Source organism: Megalobrama amblycephala, linkage group LG3 (assembly GCF_018812025.1).
Source record: "Megalobrama amblycephala isolate DHTTF-2021 linkage group LG3, ASM1881202v1, whole genome shotgun sequence".
Classification (NCBI taxonomy): Eukaryota; Metazoa; Chordata; class Actinopteri; order Cypriniformes; family Xenocyprididae; genus Megalobrama; species Megalobrama amblycephala.
The window spans coordinates 16,471,067-16,485,713 of record NC_063046.1 but is presented as its reverse complement, the minus strand read 5'-3'; the positions used below and the strand labels follow the sequence as shown (position 1 = coordinate 16,485,713).

The 14,647-nt window shown below is 40.3% G+C and overlaps 1 protein-coding gene across 3 annotated transcripts in view; it reads left to right on the top strand.

The window, feature by feature from the left end:
• Positions 1–13,934, top strand: part of rorab (RAR-related orphan receptor A, paralog b) — a 62,914-nt gene extending 48,980 nt beyond the window's left edge. For 2 of the 3 annotated variants that reach the window (XM_048184281.1, XM_048184284.1), the window contains 9 exons: positions 645–730; positions 1,638–1,779; positions 2,879–3,295; positions 5,490–5,611; positions 6,431–6,563; positions 6,683–6,790; positions 6,885–6,995; positions 9,007–9,119; positions 11,030–13,934. In XM_048184281.1, coding sequence (XP_048040238.1) covers positions 645–730; positions 1,638–1,779; positions 2,879–3,295; positions 5,490–5,611; positions 6,431–6,563; positions 6,683–6,790; positions 6,885–6,995; positions 9,007–9,119; positions 11,030–11,194 — 1,397 coding nt within the window. In that variant the 3' untranslated portion in view covers positions 11,195–13,934. The remainder of the gene's footprint in view (positions 1–644; positions 731–1,637; positions 1,780–2,878; positions 3,296–5,489; positions 5,612–6,430; positions 6,564–6,682; positions 6,791–6,884; positions 6,996–9,006; positions 9,120–11,029) is intronic. The other variant, XM_048184282.1, reaches the window with a different exon arrangement.
• The last annotated feature ends 713 nt before the right edge of the window (positions 13,935–14,647 follow it).

Genomic DNA, 14,647 nt, shown 5'->3' with positions numbered 1-14,647 from the left:
AACAGATATGCTCTATGAAACAGTATTTATTAATTTGTCCTATTGATTTGAGATTGATAATAGTTCTTCTGTAGTCAAAGACCTTTAGTCTAGATCAGTGGTTCTCAAACCTGTCCAGGAGTACCACCAGCCCTGCAAATTTTGTATGTCTCCCTATATCTGACACACCCATTTCAGGTCTTGCGGTCTCTACTAATTAGCTCATGAGTTGAATCAGATGAGGGAGACATACAAAATGTGCAGGGCTGGTGGTACTTCAGGACAGGTTTGAGAACTACTGATCTAGATTGTACTGTGTAATTTCTGCAGCACTAAACAGAATTGCGGGAAAAAGAAAGAAAAAAAAAACAAGTTTCCCAAACACACTGCCCGTTTTTGGTTGAATGGACCAAAAGCCCATACTCATCCCATTTGGTTGAACCAGTGTCACTATGTTGGGATGGTTGGGCCGCTCAAACAGAGCTATGTTACAGTACTCCAGGGAAAAATTGCTAGCAAATGTCTTAATTATAGCTGTCTATGCATGTTAAGCTGGCACAGGAGAAGGTATTTTAGCATGGAAAAAAAAAAAAAAAAACGAATGTGTTTTGTTATTTTGCTGAAACTCCTCAATTTCCTGAAAGTTTCTTTCTGTCTCTTTATAGCTCAGATTGAGAGTATTCCCTGTAAAATCTGCGGAGATAAATCATCAGGGATCCACTATGGTGTTATCACCTGTGAGGGATGCAAGGTAAGACATCTTTGTTGATCATTTTCTTTAAATTCATCATCCTTTTTTTTTTTTTTTTACTATACACTATCATTCAAAGGCTTGGAGTCAGTTTAGCAAAGACCCATACAATTTTTACTTGGCAAGAATCCTTGGTTTCGTCATATATTAAGCAGCACAACTGTTTTTAACATTGATAATAATAAGAAATGTTTCTTGAGTAGCAAATCAGTATATTAGAATGATTTCTGAAAGATCATGTGACACTGAAGAATGATGCTGAAAATTCAGCTTTGCCATCACAATATTACTGTTTACTGTATTTATCATCAAATAAATGCAGCCTTGGTGAGCATAAGAGACTTCTTTCAAAAACATCCCCAAACCCCAAAAATCCTCACCCCCAAACTTTGGAATGGTTGTGCAGATTATTATCATTATTAATAATATTTCAGTTACAAATATTAGAATATATTTCTGTCCCATTTACACACACAAACAAGAATAAAGTGAAACCGAAATGCTATGTCAAAGCCTTGTTTATACTTTCATATGAGTGTGCTACGAACCACCACAGAAGGTGCACCCGCACACCAGAGTGCTCTAGAGGCATTTACACTTCATGCATTCTTCATGCATCCGAGTTCATTTGGAGCACACATAACGCACCACTGCACTGGAAAGAGAGGCATAAAAATGTGCATTTCATGACATATTCCTTTAGAAGTCCCTGATTTGGATGGAAATATGCAGCTGCAATGTTATGTCCACAGTAATCTGTATAGACACATGTATTATTTAGTTACTGTACTGATGAAAGTTAATACATCAATCTGAATCATGCTGCTGAATTCAAAGATTGAAGCTAGAGGTGACCTATTGTTGTGTTCTCTCTCTCTCTCTCTCTCTCTCTCTCTCTCTCCTTCAGGGTTTCTTCAGGAGGAGTCAACAGGGCACTGTGTCATATTCATGTCCTCGGCAGAAGAGCTGTCTGATCGACCGTACCAGCAGGAACCGCTGCCAGCACTGTCGCCTGCAGAAATGCTTAGCAGTGGGCATGTCAAGAGATGGTAGGCTCTCAACTTTCACAGAAGTCTGAGTGATGTGCAGGTGGCTGCTGGTGTATGTAATTCTCCCCAGATATATAGAGTGTACAGACAGTAGGGTTTTTAATGTAAAAATCCCATTCATTTTCTCCAAAGAGAAACTTACCATGAGCTTTGATGTTATTAAGCAATGGCATATACTAAAACATTTGCATTTATTCAAATATTATGTAGTTAAATTTTCATGTTTCAGTTACATCTTTTGCAGTGCTTTTGAGGGATGAGTAGTTCAGTCCCTTATAATGATCTTGTTACTTGTTAAAGTGTTAGTTCACCCAAAAATGAAAATTCTGTCATTAATTACTCATCCTCATGTTGCTCCAAATGTAAGACCTTCTTTCATCTTCGGAACACAAATTAAGATATTTTTGATGAAATCCATGAGCTATCTGGCCTCCGATAGACTGCAACACAACAACCATTTTCAAAGTCCAGAAAGGTAGCAAAGACATCTTTAAAATAGTCCATGTGACTACAGTGGTTCAACCATAATGTTATGAAGCGACGAGAATACTTTTTGTGTGCAAAAAAACTAACAAAAATAACGACTTTATTCCACAATTTCTCCTATGCAGTTGATGTTGTAAACACAGTGCAGGCTTCCGTGTTCTACGTCAGAACGCCGACTCCGTATTGGCCGGCTCCTGCATCAGCATCACACGCATGCGTCGTGGTGCTCATGTGAACAGCGTCGGCCAATACTGAGCTGGCATTCTGACATAGAGCACGGAAGCCTGCACTGTGTCTACTACATCAACTGCATAGGAGACTGACATTGAAGAGAAGAGATTGTTGAATAAAGTCATTATTTTTGTTTGTTTTTTGCGCAATAAGGTTCCATTTGTTAACATCATTTATCGTGAACTATGGAAAAGCATTTGTTAATACTAAAGCATTTATTAATCTTATTTAAAGCTAATTCCAACATTTACTAATACATCATTAAAATCAAAAGAGACCTTATTGTAAAATGTTACAGATGCTTTAAAACATATAGTATGATAAAAATGTCATTAATGATATATCAACTGCTTTCATCTTGCTTGTGTGTGGTCACTCGCAGCTGTGAAGTTCGGCCGCATGTCTAAGAAGCAGAGGGACAGTCTTTTTGCTGAAGTTCAGAAACACCGCCAACAGCAGCAGGATGAGAAAGTGGGTGACGAGACAGAGAAGGGGCGGGAACCTCAACCTCCAGGAGAGGCAGAGCCACTCACACCCTCTTACGCCCTGTCCACCAATGGCGTCACAGAGCTCCCTGATGACCTCAGTGGATATGTGAACGGTCAGACCCCAGAGGAGGGAAAGGCAGATTCAGCAATTGGTGGATTTTACCTGGACATTCAGCCCTCTCCAGACCAGTCAGGTCTAGACATGGATGGCATTAAACTAGAACCTGTGTGCGACCTTAGCTCAGACTCTGGCCTAGATCAATATTGTTGCTACAGCAATGGAGATTCTTCACCTCCTGACAGCGATCTAGGTAAGAAAAATTATTTCTTTTATTTATTTTAATAATTTATTATACACAGATCAGGCTTAACATTATGAGCACTGACATGTGAAGTAAATAACACTGATTATCTCTTCATCACGGCACCTGTTAGTCGGTGGGATATATTAGGCAGCAAGTGAATGTTTTGTCCTCAAAGTTGATGTGTTAGAAGCAAGAAAAATGGGCAAGCGTAAGGATTTGAGTGAGTTTGACAAGGGCCAAATTGTGATGGCTAGATGACTGGGTCAGAGCATCTCCAAAACTGCAGCTCTTGTGGGGTGTTCCCGGTCTGCAGTGGTCAGTATCTATCAAAAGTGGTCCAAGGAAAGAACAGTGGTGAACCAGCGACAGGGTCATGGGCGGCCAAGTCTCATCGATGCACGTGTGGAGCGAAGGCTGGCCCGTGTGGTCCGATCCAACAGATGAGCTACTGTAGCTCAAATTGCTCAGGAAGTTAATGCTGAATCTGATAGAAAGGTGTCAGAATACACAGTGCATCGCAGTTTGTTGCGTATGGGGCTGCATAGCTGCAGACCAGTCAGGGTGCCCATGCTGACCCCTGTCCACCGCCGAAAGTACCAACAGTGGGCACGTGAGCGTCAGAACTGGAGCAACGGAAGAAGGTGGCGTGGTCTGATGAATCACGTTTTCTTTTACATCACATGGATGGCCGGGTGCTTGTGCATTGCTTATCTGGGGAACACATGGCACCAGGATGCACTATGGGGAAAAAGGCAAGCCGGAGGCAGTGTGATGCTTTGGGCAATGTTCTGCTGGGAAACCTTGAGTCCTTCCATCCATGTGAGTGTTACTTTGACATGTACCACCTACCTAAGCATTGTTGAAGACCATGTACACCCTTTAATGGAAACTGTATTTCCTGGTGGCTGTGGCCTCTTTCAGCAGAATAATGCACCCTGTCATAAAGCAAAAATGGTTCAGGAATGGTTTGAGGAGCACAACAATAGCCACTTTTCCACTGTCGGGCCAGTGCGAGCCAGTGCTAACAGCGTGCCAGGCTGGGCCTATGGCCACAGACCTTAGGCACCGAGGCCAAAATCAAGTTGCGTTTCCACTGCCGGTCCGCTAGCTCCACAGCGCTGATCTAAAAACCGCCCTTAAACACACCTCCCTTGATCAAACATCACACAATCCAACCCATTTCAGCGTGTAGACCATCACCTGACTACGATTAGCTCCGCCTTTCACCTAGACCGCACCTCAAGCCCCAGCAGGCCCGCTTTGGACCAAGGTTTTCAGCAGGCCGAAAAACCTGTGCCTTTGGCACCGAGGAAGCACCGAAGAGGCACGATCAAGCCCCGGAAGTGACAGTGGAAACGCAACCGGCCCTGGCACGCACTAGCACGCCCGCCTTTGGCCCGGCAGTGGAAACGCGGCTAATGAGTTTGAGCACGACTTGGCCTCCAAATTCCCCAGATCTCAATCCAGTCGAGCATCTGTGGGATGTGCTGAACATACAAGTCCGTTCCATGGAGGCCCCACCTCACAACTAACAGGACTTAAAGGATCTGCTGCTAACATCTTGGTGCCAGATACCACAGCAAACCTTTAGGGGTCTAGTGGAGTCCATGCCTCAATGGGTCAGGGCTGTTTTGGCAGCAAAATGGGGACCAACACAATATTAGGAAGGTGGTCATAATGTTATGCCTGATCATTGTATAGTTCTTATTTTGGATTCTTATTTTAGATGCTTGAATTGAATACATCATAGATGATAACAAACACAGAATATTTTTTGCTATTTTTATCATAGATAAGCTTTTACTATAGTTATGTTGGCATCATTTGGCACGTAATTGCAAAGAAAGGAAATATTATCAAGTTAAATTACATTGTGCCAACCTAAATAATTATAAAGGATGCTGCTATTACAGGCATGATTGACAGCTGTGGGGTTTGAAACAGCAGGGGTCTATGAACTCGCCTCCATGGCCTATTTAACATGTCATTAGTAAGAAGTGCCTCATTAACACAGACCAGTCAAAGAGTAGCAGAGGACTTTTTTTCCCCTTTTTACTGAAATTAGCCTTAATGAATTTGTTTTAGAAAATATAATGTGGCAATAATATTCCGCTTCAAATATGTCTGATGAGCATTTCACATACCCAGGAATGTGTGTCAGCGCCAGCTGTTTGACTCTATTTATGTGTTTCTAACACAGAACATCTGTCAGAGAACATCTGCAAGTCTCACCTGGAGACGTGCCAGTATCTTCGAGAAGAGCTACAGCCCAGCAACTGGCAGACAGTTCTACAGACCGACCTGGACACGTACCAAAAGAAGGTGTTTGGTTTTGTCTGTTTGGCTCTGTGCACACCTGGTATTGACATCTTGGGTGATCTTATCACAAGTGGTCAGCCGAGACAAATCGTTTCAATGTTGTTCGTTTCACTGGATTTTACTAGGGCTGTCCCTGACTAGAAAGATTTTTCTAGTCGACGAGTAATCATTCATTTAAGCCATTAATCGACTAGTCGCACGTTTATGATATTAAATCGTTGCGTTAAACATCATACAATAAGCTTGGTACTAATTTAGCTTCCACACTCCATACAAACACTTAGATATGCACCTAATAATAGTGCACATTTATCTAGTTTGAAGTTAGAGCAGGCGGCCATGTCAAGTGGCTAACGTCAGGATACTACTTAAATGTTTCAAATGATAATCCACGTTTGAGGTTGATGAATGATAGGCGAACGTTTGGATTTCCTCCACAATATAATTACCACATGGATCATTTGTATTAGTGATCAGTCTGTCACGAATTGTCGCCAGTTCCTGTGGAGTTTTTTTATTTCTGCGACCAACCAGCTAATTAAAATTTGGTAAACTAAGCCTCTTCGCATCGACTAACATTTGGTTGACTATAGGAACGAGTGCATGCGTCATATGCAATGGTTTATGACTAGTGCGTGTTGATAAAAGTTTAAGGACAAGTTTGTACTAATTAGTTACTTTCTTGTTTTCCCCACATTTTCTCTTTGTTGTTGCATGAATGTATGAATGGATGGACAGATAGATGGATGAGTGCACTTTATAGATCCCTGAGGGGAATAATCAGGTGTGTGTACTAACAGACCCTCTCTCTGCACAATCTAGTCTCAGGAGGACATGTGGCAGCTGTGTGCGGTTAAAGTCACTGAAGCTGTGCAGTATGTGGTTGAGTTTGCCAAGCGCATTGATGGATTCATGGAGCTCTGTCAGAACGATCAGATCGTGCTGCTCAAAGCAGGTACACCTCAGATAAACCTCTAAACATATCCTAGTTCACATAACCAGCAAAAGTACATCAGTGTAGTGACAATTTGTGGCAGAACCACTGAATAATGTGCATGTTTTTCTCCTCCTCAGGTTCTTTAGAAGTTGTGTTTGTGAGGATGTGTCGGGCATATAACTCCCAGAACAACACTGTCTACTTTGACAGCAAATATGCAGGGCCGGAGGTCTTCAAAGCTCTGGGTGCGCATTAAGATCTTGAGTGCTTTTTTTAAAAGACAAAGGAAATAGTAAATGGAAATGCAAAGCGTTAACCACTGTTTTTATGCTTTTCTAGGCTGTGATGATCTTATCAGCTCTGTGTTTGAGTTTGCTAAGAGTCTGAACTCTCTACAGCTAAGTGAAGATGAGATTGGCCTGTTTTCAGCATATGTGCTCATGTCTGCAGGTGAGGGAAGAAAAATAAAGGCAATGTCAGAGAGTAGGGCTGGGCGATGTATCGAATGCTTTTGTCACACGCATTTCTTCAGTAAAGCCGGTTCCCTGATTACCGCTAAATCGCCATCACCTGCTTTCAAATGGAGCGGCATTTAGACAGAGCCGTAGATCACTGATAAGCCACGCAATATCGCGTTCAATATCGATATGTATTAATGGGAGTTGGGATTGGATCATTTATGCAGAGGCTTTAAAGGGTCAGTTCACCCAAAAATGAAAATTCTGTCATTGATTACTCACCCTCATGTCGTTCCACACCTGTAAGACCTTCATGCATCTTTGGAACACAAATTAAGATATTTTTAATAAAATCCGATGGCTCAGTGAGACCTCCATTGGCAGCAAGATAATTAACACTTTCAAATGCCCAAAACAGTTCATGTGACTACAGTGGTTCAACCTTAATGTTATGAAGGGACGCCAAAAAAACAAAATAACGACTTTATTCAACAATATCTAGTGATGGGCGATTTCAAAACACTGCTTCATGAAGCTTCGAAGCTTTACGAATCTTTTGTTTCGAATCAATGGTTCGGAGCGCGTATCAAACTGCCAAAGTTGCGTGGTTTCAGTAAACCAGGCTTCGTTATGTCATAAGTGTTTCGAAACATTTCGAAATTTCAATGGTTCACGTGACTTTGGCAGTTTGATACACACTCCGAACCACTGATTCAAAACAAAAGATACGTAAAGCTTTGAAGCTTCATGAAGCAGTGTTTTGAAATCGCTCATCACTAAATATTGTTGAACATGAACTGTTTTGGGTATGTCGTTAGTACCTTTCTGGGCATCTGAAAGTGTTAATTATCTTGCTGTCAATGGAGGCGAGGGTCTTACATGAGGGTGAGTAATAAATTTTTGGGTGAATTAACCCTTTATTTCTGCATTCTCTGAATATCAGGGTTGTGCACTTTTCTTAATTAAAATAAAAATTCCAGAACATTTTCTGAATATGAATGGGGGTTATGCACAACAAACTTTCATATTCTAAAGACAGGTTGCATCACTTTCAGTTCGGGCCTTTGGTGTGTGCTTCTTTAATTATATAGAGCCATTTTACTCAAGATGCCTTCAAAGGCACAAGCAAAGATATGCATAACCGATATCCATCGCATTTGCAAAGTTTATTATTTTTTTTATCTCACTAACATTTACATATTTAAATAGAACAAAACGGCAACAATAAAAATAGCTAGCTTGGTTAGCTGATTACCTTGAATGTCCATAGTTCATACTGCCTTTAACACTTTCTCTGACAAGAGGATGCAATGAGACTTTTTTTCCTGTTTGTTCATGTGATGTTTGGCATTAAGCCTATTGAAGTACAATAGACTTCATTCAGACTTTGAAAATGGAGGGTTTTCTAATGGAAAAAAGTTCTTTTGAACATTCTATTCATCGAAGAATCCTGAAATAAACTAATCAGTGTCCACAAAAATATTAAGCCTTTTCAACATTGACAATAGTAAGGAATTTTAGAATATTAGAATGATTTCTGAAGGATCATGTAACACTGAAGACTGGCTTAATGGCTGCTAAAAATCCAGCTTTGTGATCGCAGGAATAAATGACATTTTAACATGTATTAAAATTAAAGAGTTCTTTAAAAGTGTAATAGTATTTCAAAATATTACTAGTTTTACTTTATTTTTGATCAAGTAAATGCAAAAAAGCAAGAGAGACTTTTTTCAAAAACAATTAAAAAATCATACCAACCCCAAACGTTTGAAAGGTAGTGTATATTTCATCTTATTTAATAAATTTACATTTGTGGACCAGGGTGGAAAAAAACACTTCATTTCCCAGAACACATTACTTGTGTTGAATTTCTTTAGTTTAGTCCATTCCACTTCCTGTCATTGCAATTCAGCTTTCTGTGGGGTGTGACCAATTCAATTCTAATTCCAACTCATCAGAATTTTGCCCAACCTTGCTGAATCACACTCTTTTTATGTGTGTAGATCGCTCCTGGCTGCAGGAGAAGACCAGAGTAGAGAAACTCCAGCAGAAGATCAAGATCGCCTTGCAAAACCTCATACAGAAGAACCAGAGGGATGAGGGAATTCTCACAAAGGTACATACACACACGAATGCGGTTACATTTATAATAACTACAATACTATTTTTACTCCTCCGGTCACTATAATCCCCTCAAACTGTATGTACAGTGGGTACAGAAAGTATTCAGACCCCCTTAAATTTTTCACTCTTTGTTATATTGCAGCCATTTGCTAAAATCATTTAAGTTCATTTTTTTTCCTCATTAATGTATACACAGCACCCCATATTGACAGAAAAACACAGAATTGTTGACATTTTTGCAGATTTATTAAAAAGAAAAACTGAAATATCACATGGTCCTAAGTATTCAGACCCTTTGCTCAGTATTTAGTAGAAGCACTCTTTTGATCTAATACAGCCATGAGTCTTTTTGGGAAAGATGCAACAAGTTTTTCACACCTGGATTTGGGGATCCTCTGCCATTCCTCCTTGCAGATCCTCTCCAGTTCTGTCAGGTTGGATGGTAAATGTTGGTGGACAGCCATTTTTAGGTCTCTCCAGAGATGCTCAATTGGGTTTAAGTCAGGGCTCTGGCTGGGCCATTCAAGAACAGTCACGGAGTTGTTGAGAAGCCACTCCTTCGTTATTTTAGCTGTGTGCTTAGGGTCATTGTCTTGTTGGAAGGTAAACCTTTGGCCCAGTCTGAGGTCCTGAGCACTCTGGAGAAGGTTTTCGCCCAGGATATCCCTGTACTTGGCCGCGTTCATCTTTCCCTCGATTGCAACCAGTCGTCCTGTCCCTGCAGCTAAAAAACACCCCCACAGCATGATGCTGCCACCACCATGCTTCACTGTTGGGACTGTGTTGGACAGGTGATGAGCAGTGCCTGGTTTTCTCCACACATACCGCTTAGAATTAAGGCCAAAAAGTTCTATCTTGGTCTCATCAGACCAGAGAATCTTATTTCTCACCATCTTGGAGTCCTTCAGGTGTTTTTTAGCAAACTCCATGCGGGCTTTCATGTGTCTTGCACTGAGGAGAGGCTTCCGTCGGGCCACTCTGCCATAAAGCCCCGACTGGTGGAGGGCTGCAATGATGATTGACTTTCTACAACTTTCTCCCATCTCCCGACTGCATCTTTGGAGCTCAGCCACAGTGATCTTTGGGTTCTTCTTTACCTCTCTCACCAAGGCTCTTCTCCCCCGATAGCTCAGTTTGGCTGGACGGCCAGCTCTAGGAAGGGTTCTGGTCGTCCCAAACGTCTTCCATTTAAGGATTTTGGAGGCCACTGTGCTCTTAGGAACCTTAAGTGCAGCAGAAATTTTTTGTAACCTTGGCCAGATCTGTGCCTTGCCACAATTCTGTCTCTGAGCTCTTCAGGCAGTTCCTTTGACCTCATGATTCTCATTTGCTCTGACATGCACTGTGAGCTGTAAGGTTTTATATAGACAGGTGTGTGGCTTTCCTACTCAAGTCCAATCAGTATAATCAAACACAGCTGGACTCAAATGAATGTGTAGAACCATCTCAAGGATGATCAGAAGAAATGGACAGCACCTGAGTTAAATATATGAATGTCACAGCAAAGGGTCTGAATACTTGGGACCATGTGATATTTTTTAATAAATCTGCAAAAATGTCAACAATTCTGTGTTTTTCTGTCAATATGGGGTGCTGTGTGTACATTGAGGAAAAAAATGAACTTAAATGATTTTAGCAAATGGCTGCAATATAACAAAGTGTGAAAAATTTAAAGGGGTCTGAATACTTTCCGTACCCACTGTATGTGTGTGTGTGTTTGTACATGCAGACATATTTAAACATGCATGTGTGTGCGTATTTATTTGTATTCATATTTATTTGTATTGATGTATTTGACTGCCCAAGTTGTATACCCAAGTCAAATTTCTCATAAGAACAGTCTTATCTGGTCAATAATAACCAGTTCTAAATCTGCTTGTATTTTTGATCTCCTTCCTTCAGCTTGTCTGTAAAGTGTCCACCGTTCGGATGTTATGCCGTCGCCACATGGAGAAACTGAGCGCATTCAGAGCTCTTTACCCAGAAACGGTCCAAACACGCTTCCCTCCACTCTATAAGGAGCTGTTTGGCTCAGAATTTGAGCAGGTTTTGCCTCAGGAGGCCTGATAAAGACTTATCCTAATACTGCACAGATTCAGAGAAAGAGAGACAGAGAGAGAGAGAGATAATACTAACATGCTGACAAGAACTCTAAGCTCACTTCAGCCTCAGTTCATGTACACTGCATTCTCACAAAGCACTTCTCAGAGGCCAGCTACACTTTAAACTTGCCCCATTGGCCATGCACCAGAAGGCTGACAGTCTGAAGAAGAGGAAATTATAAATGCGAGGGTAAAAAAAAAAAAAAAAAAAAAAATCTTGTAATGTGCATCAGAGCGTTCCTCAATGCCACAGCTTTATCTTTCAGCCTCCTGTTCTGACTGTATGGGATCTCAGTGGACACACCCACTGCATTTAACTACCCCAGCAGCGCCCTCTACTGGCCATAGAGAGTAATGAGGTGTCTGGCTGGGGTAGACTGAGACAGGAAATGAACGTCTGGAGCTGAAATCCCTCTCTTTCTACTCCGATGGCACAATGAACAGCCCATGTTGGTGCTAACATCACAGCACTGCCCTTTACTGACCTCTTCCACTATACAGACATTCAGCAGGGACATCATTTGGCAAAACCACTGCCCCAGCCGCAGGAGAAGATGGTGGACAAGGCATGACATGGGACTCAAACTATGAGACCTAAATAATCACTATCGTAGTGAAATTTTCACGATCAAATGGCATATTCTGAGGCAGTGAGCGCAAACTTGTGCGTATATACTTGTTATATGGTTAGTTAAATCATGCAATGTATGATGTATAGAACCTAACGAAAGGTAGCACTTTGTGTTTTTCCCAGCAATAAACGATTTCAATTCAATTTGTTAAAAAATCTGAAGGAACATGCTGTTATTTTAGATCTGTGAGATCTTAAATACTTGTTTGTGTTTTGTCAAATCTCTGTCTTTTAAAGCCAGCTCGCATTGTCTAGACGGTGGTGTGACGCCCTGTTGTGCCATATTGACTCTGTAATTAGATTTCCGTCAAAGTGAGCTGAGTAGAGAGATGATTGACAGATGAGGGGCATGTGTTGACATTCCAGGGGATCTAGCAGTTTGTATTAAATGTCGTGGGGATGGAAGTGTTTGGCGTTGTTCCTAACTGACCCTTTTTGAGAAATGTCTAAGACATTTTTTGCACCTAGTAATGCTCATCAGGGAAGAGGAGAGAATAAAAATAGTCACTTTGTTTCTTTCTTTAATTTGCAGCTGTGTACACAGGCTTGTTTTTTTTTTTTTTTTTTTTTTTCAAATAACTTTGTGTCAACACTTTTGTGCCCCTTCACAACACCAAATTGAATGCATTTAGCACGCAGCCTACATATAAGGACAAGCAATAACCTTAGTAAAGATGTTCCGATCTAACATCTCTGTTTAATGTTTTTTGTAAGGGCTGGCACTGCTTTACCTGTAGTGTTCTTGTTCGTATCTGTTCCGTGAAAGACAATCCATCCAATATCTGACCTCATTAAAGGGTATTTTGGGACTGCTCAGGGAAACTATTGTTTTATAGTTGAGGAGGAGAGTGAACGTGTCAGAAACTGCAAGGAGACGGTGGTAGAGCACAGTCTTTTGAAAAATAATGTGTAAAAAAGCACAGTGAAATATTGTAAAATTGTCCTCTTCGAGCATCAGGGTCAGGTGTGTAAACGAAGAATTATCCAAAACAATACTGAGCAGAAAGCAATAATAATGGCATAATCATGTTTTGAAAATGAAAATTGCATGCAAATGCTTTAAATGCAGAACTTTGTCATGTGTTTTTGTTTGGTTTGAAATTTGCTTGGTTTGGCCTCTCCCATGTCCCAGTGTCTTTATCCCCTTTCCTATTTTTTAAAGAGACCTGATTTGGCCTGTGTATTCTCTGTGAATATCTTTTTAGCAGTCCTCAATCCCGCTGTTTGTGTGCTGGTTCTATCTAACTTTTTGGTTGGCTGTTAAAGAAGTATTATGGCACTTAAATGGTTAGCGAATTAATTTCTTACACTCATCAATTAAACGCTTTTTGATTTCCGACCTTATCCGGGTTTGGTATGAATTCTAGCTGTTTATTATTATGACGTGTAACGTGTGGTGTTTTCTGTGTGCTAGTCCAGAGGCCTGGAATGTTCTTTCTTTGATTTGCCAATTATCCTTTAAATGTCCATCACTAAGGCAGTATTGTATTTCTCTCTTGCTTTGGTTTTGGGGCATGAGTACTTAATCTATCTATGTATATGTTAAGTATCACAGTAACACAGTCCCTTTTAAGGTTGTCATATTTTCACTGACAAATGACCAAATGTTTTGTATGATATACACACCATAATATGCTAATTTGTGAGTAATGCTATCATTTGAGTGGATCACAGTTTGTACTGAAGAAAAACTTCCTTTTGTGTTTAGAAGTCTCGGGTTTTTCCTCTGTACATTTTTTTCATTCTTAATTTTTAACAGATTAACCAACGGTCTTCTTTTGATTTAATCCACAAGCACTCTTCAACTAACTCTCAAGTACATCTGTAGAAAAAGTCTATTTCTTCCTATTTGTTCGTTTCGAGGTATTTTGCCTTTGTTTTGTATATACACCTGTACAAAAATGCAAAAGTATTGTTTTCTTTGAAATACAGTTTTCATCTAATGTTGTGATTTTTGTATTTAGAGGTTTAACCCCCTAAATTACTTTTATTAAAGACGCATGTCACACATTGACAAATAGTGTGTTGAACGTGCTGATGACAATAAAAAAAATCCCACAGCTTGTGATGAAAACTGCTGTTGTCATTTTTCTCTTGCTCTTTTCTTGGCCACTTGGTTTATTCATTCTAGGCAGCTTCAGTAAATTTGATGACTTAAAATAAGCAGTTTTCATGTTTGTAGGCAGGGTAGAAATGTTCATTGGGTGGGTGTGATTTCTCATTTGTCACATGTCCTAAAAGATGTATAAAAACAGGAAAATAAATAAAACAAAAAGCAACAGGACCAAGAAGAAGCAAAATGAGCATGTACATAAGAAGAACCTTGGAAGTTGTGAACCACTTCTACAGAGGATGTATGAACCTGGGGCATCATTTATGGAAAGTTTAATTTGTTTCTTCTCAGACCAATATTGTCAGTGACTTAGCAAACGATACAATAACCAGACAAAATAACAAAACCCTTAAACTCAGCATTGTGATTGCCTGTGTTTTCCACTAAAGGGAGCTAAAGGCTCACTGATTAGATATAGGAATAGTCTTTCTGTTAGGACCACTATCGTCAAAGGTAATTGACAATTAGCATACATTTTGGATTGGTGTTGTGGTTCTGTTCTGGGCAGGAACTCCCCGCCCATCCATCCAGGAGTGCAGCGATAACCCCCTTAGGATAAACAGAAGAGAACCAACATAAATGTATTGCAGATAACATTAATGTTCTTAGACAATTTAATGTAACAACATAAATCAAGATAACCGTCTGATTTGAAGAGGAATATCAGAAGGCCA